Raw genomic sequence first — 2,696 nt, forward strand, 5'->3', positions numbered from 1 at the left:
GCTCAGTCTCCTTGCGCGAAGGATCTTGGGTGGAAGGAAGAGCCAATCCGCGATGAAGGGGCTTCTGGGAGTAGTGATCTCCGTCACTAAGCTTGAGGCTTTGCTGGGATTTTGTGTTTTGCGTAAAGCTATTCTTCCTCTTGGGAGGGTCCTTCAAAAACTTACCCAAAGATTTGTAATCCCAAATCTTGAGAGCGGCGAAGGACCGGGACTGGTGCTGCATTAGAGAAGGACTGCATTGGAGAAGGCCTGTTGGGGAGAGGGGTCGTGAAGACAGCCATGAGCTATGCAGACTGTATGGCGGGATGGAACTCAGGCTAAAAGTGCCAAGGGATTCCTTCTGTCCGCGGTGAGGGGGCAGGGACACTGCTCCACACTACCGTGGGCAGCCTGAGGAGTTCTTGATTTTTAGTAGGATACACTGAACATCCAGGTTAACACCTAAGAAGGCTGCGACTCTGGAAGGAACTTCACAGTGACGAGCATTTGTCTCTGGAGACATCTGTAAAACAGGAATTTTAAAGCTGTATGTGTGTATTGCTAAATCTTAGACATAAGTAATGGAGTCGCTCGTGGTGTGTGGTCCCTCCTATAATCCCAACACCCTGAAGGCTGAGGGAAGAGACTAAGTCATTTCAAGGCTGGACTGGGCTACGTAACAATACGTTGTCTAAAATTTTAAAAATAAGGAAACGGAGAAAGTAGTGAGTGACCTTTGTAGTCTTCTAGGAGACCGGTAATTGTGGCTTTGGGTGCAAGGAGGCTTTTTTTTTTTTTTAAGTGGGTAGATAATTCACTTTGAGGAACATCTGAGAACTATTTTGAAAACAAAAGTATCCTAAATTGGGGTCGGTACATGTTAGGGGATGGGATCAAAGTTGATTTCCAAGTTTCAGCTTGGTGTAGGTGGATGGCTGACAGGCTGTTACCTGGCATGAGGTAATTGGGAGGAACATGTAGAAGGGAGAGCAAAACATCAGGTCTAGTTTGTGTGAAGATGAGGACAGATGCATTTAGAGGCAATGTAGAGAGCTCAAGAATAAAGAATATTAAGCCCGGCAGTGGTGGCGCATGCCTTTAATCCCAGCACTTGGGAGGCAGAGACGGGGATTTCTGAGTTCGAGGCCAGCCTGGTCTACAGAGTGAGTTCCAGGACAGCCAGGGCTTCACAGAGAACCACTGTCTCGAAAAAACAAAATCATTAAAAAAAAAAAAAAAAAAAGAATCTAGACTCAAAAGACGGGCTGACTCAGGTGGGGCCCAGGTCCTCTTTGCACAGAAGTAACAATGTTTCCATACTCAGTAAAAGCCTTACCTTCATGCCAAACGGAGACAGCAAAAACAAAACAAAGCATTTTTTTATTATTATTAAGAGTATGTTAGGCCTGGCAGTGGTGGTGCATGCCTTTGATCCCAGCACTTGGGAGACAAAGGCAGGTGGATTTCTGAAGTTCAAGACCAGCCTGGTCTACAGAGTGAGATCCAGGATACCAGAGAAAGCCTGTCTCAAAAAAAAAAAAAAAGAAAAAAGAAAAAAAGAAAAAGAAAAAGAAAAGAAAAGAGAGTATGTTAGGGACTGGAGAGATGGTTAGTCATTAAGAACACTGGCTGCTCTTCCAGAAGGTCTGGGTTTGATTTTTCAGCATCTACATGACAGTTCCCAGAAGTCTATAACTCTGGTTCCAGATCTGAAGCCTTCTGGGTTCTGTGGGTACTCACATGTGTGGTGCACAAACATACATATGTGTCAAGCAAAACACCTATACACATACAATAATTTAAAAAATGAAATTTAAAGAGTACATTAGGCCAGGAGATGATTCAGAAGGTAAGATGTTGCCATACAAACATGGGAACTTGAGTTCAGTCCTGGGAATCCGCCTAAGGATAGAAGGATTAAAAAGTGGCTGGACACAAGCGTCTGGCCACCAGCTCGGAACTTGTCTGCGCGCGGCGGGCTGGCATCGGGCCCAAGGCGAGCGGAGCAGGTCCACGAGCCCGCCGCGGCGGCAGCGCCTCTCGCAGCAAGAATTGAGAGGACTGTGCGGCGAGGGATAGGCCCAGAATAACAACCAGAAAACAAAATTTCATCATGGCCAATGTCCACCAGGAAAACGACGAAATGGAGCAGCCCCTGCAGAATGGGCAGGAAGAACGCCCTGTGGGAGGAGGTGAAGGCCATCAGCCTGCTGCAAACAACAACAACCACCACCACCACCGAAGAGGACAGGCCCGCCGACTTGCCCCTAACTTTCGATGGGCCATTCCCAACAGGCAGATTAATGATGGGCTGGGTGGAGATGGAGATGATATGGAAATGTTCATGGAGGAGATGAGAAAAATCCGGAGAAAGCTTAGGGAGCTGCAGTTGAGAAATTGTCTGCGTATTCTTATGGGGGAGCTCTCTAACCACCATGATCATCATGATGAATTCTGCCTTATGCCTTGACTTCGGTCATTTCCCCTGAGATTCATACTGTGATTCCCGCTGTATTCCTTTTCCTAGCATTTTCCTGACATGCCTTTAATGACCCGTTTGTGGTGAGCCTTGTGTTATTTCCATGTGCCAGGTGGGGCTTGTGTTGCCAGCTTCTAATCGGAAATTGCCTTCCCACTCAGTGTGAGTTTCTGTCAGCAGTACAGTGTTGCCCATTTGCATGGAAAAAATGTAAAGTCAATAAAGCAACTGAAAAGCA

General features: G+C 46.6%; 1 protein-coding gene across 1 annotated transcript; it reads left to right on the forward strand.

Annotated features, from left to right (window-relative positions):
* The first annotated feature begins 1,673 nt into the window (after window positions 1–1,673).
* Bex3 (brain expressed X-linked 3) lies at window positions 1,674–2,696 on the forward strand. The gene has a single exon (XM_031343682.1). The coding sequence runs from the start codon at window positions 2,093–2,095 to the stop codon at window positions 2,447–2,449; it is 357 nt and encodes a 118-aa protein (XP_031199542.1). The 5' UTR covers window positions 1,674–2,092; the 3' UTR covers window positions 2,450–2,696.

The sequence above is a fragment of the Mastomys coucha genome, unplaced genomic scaffold, assembly GCF_008632895.1.
Source record: "Mastomys coucha isolate ucsf_1 unplaced genomic scaffold, UCSF_Mcou_1 pScaffold23, whole genome shotgun sequence".
Taxonomy (NCBI): Eukaryota; Metazoa; Chordata; class Mammalia; order Rodentia; family Muridae; genus Mastomys; species Mastomys coucha.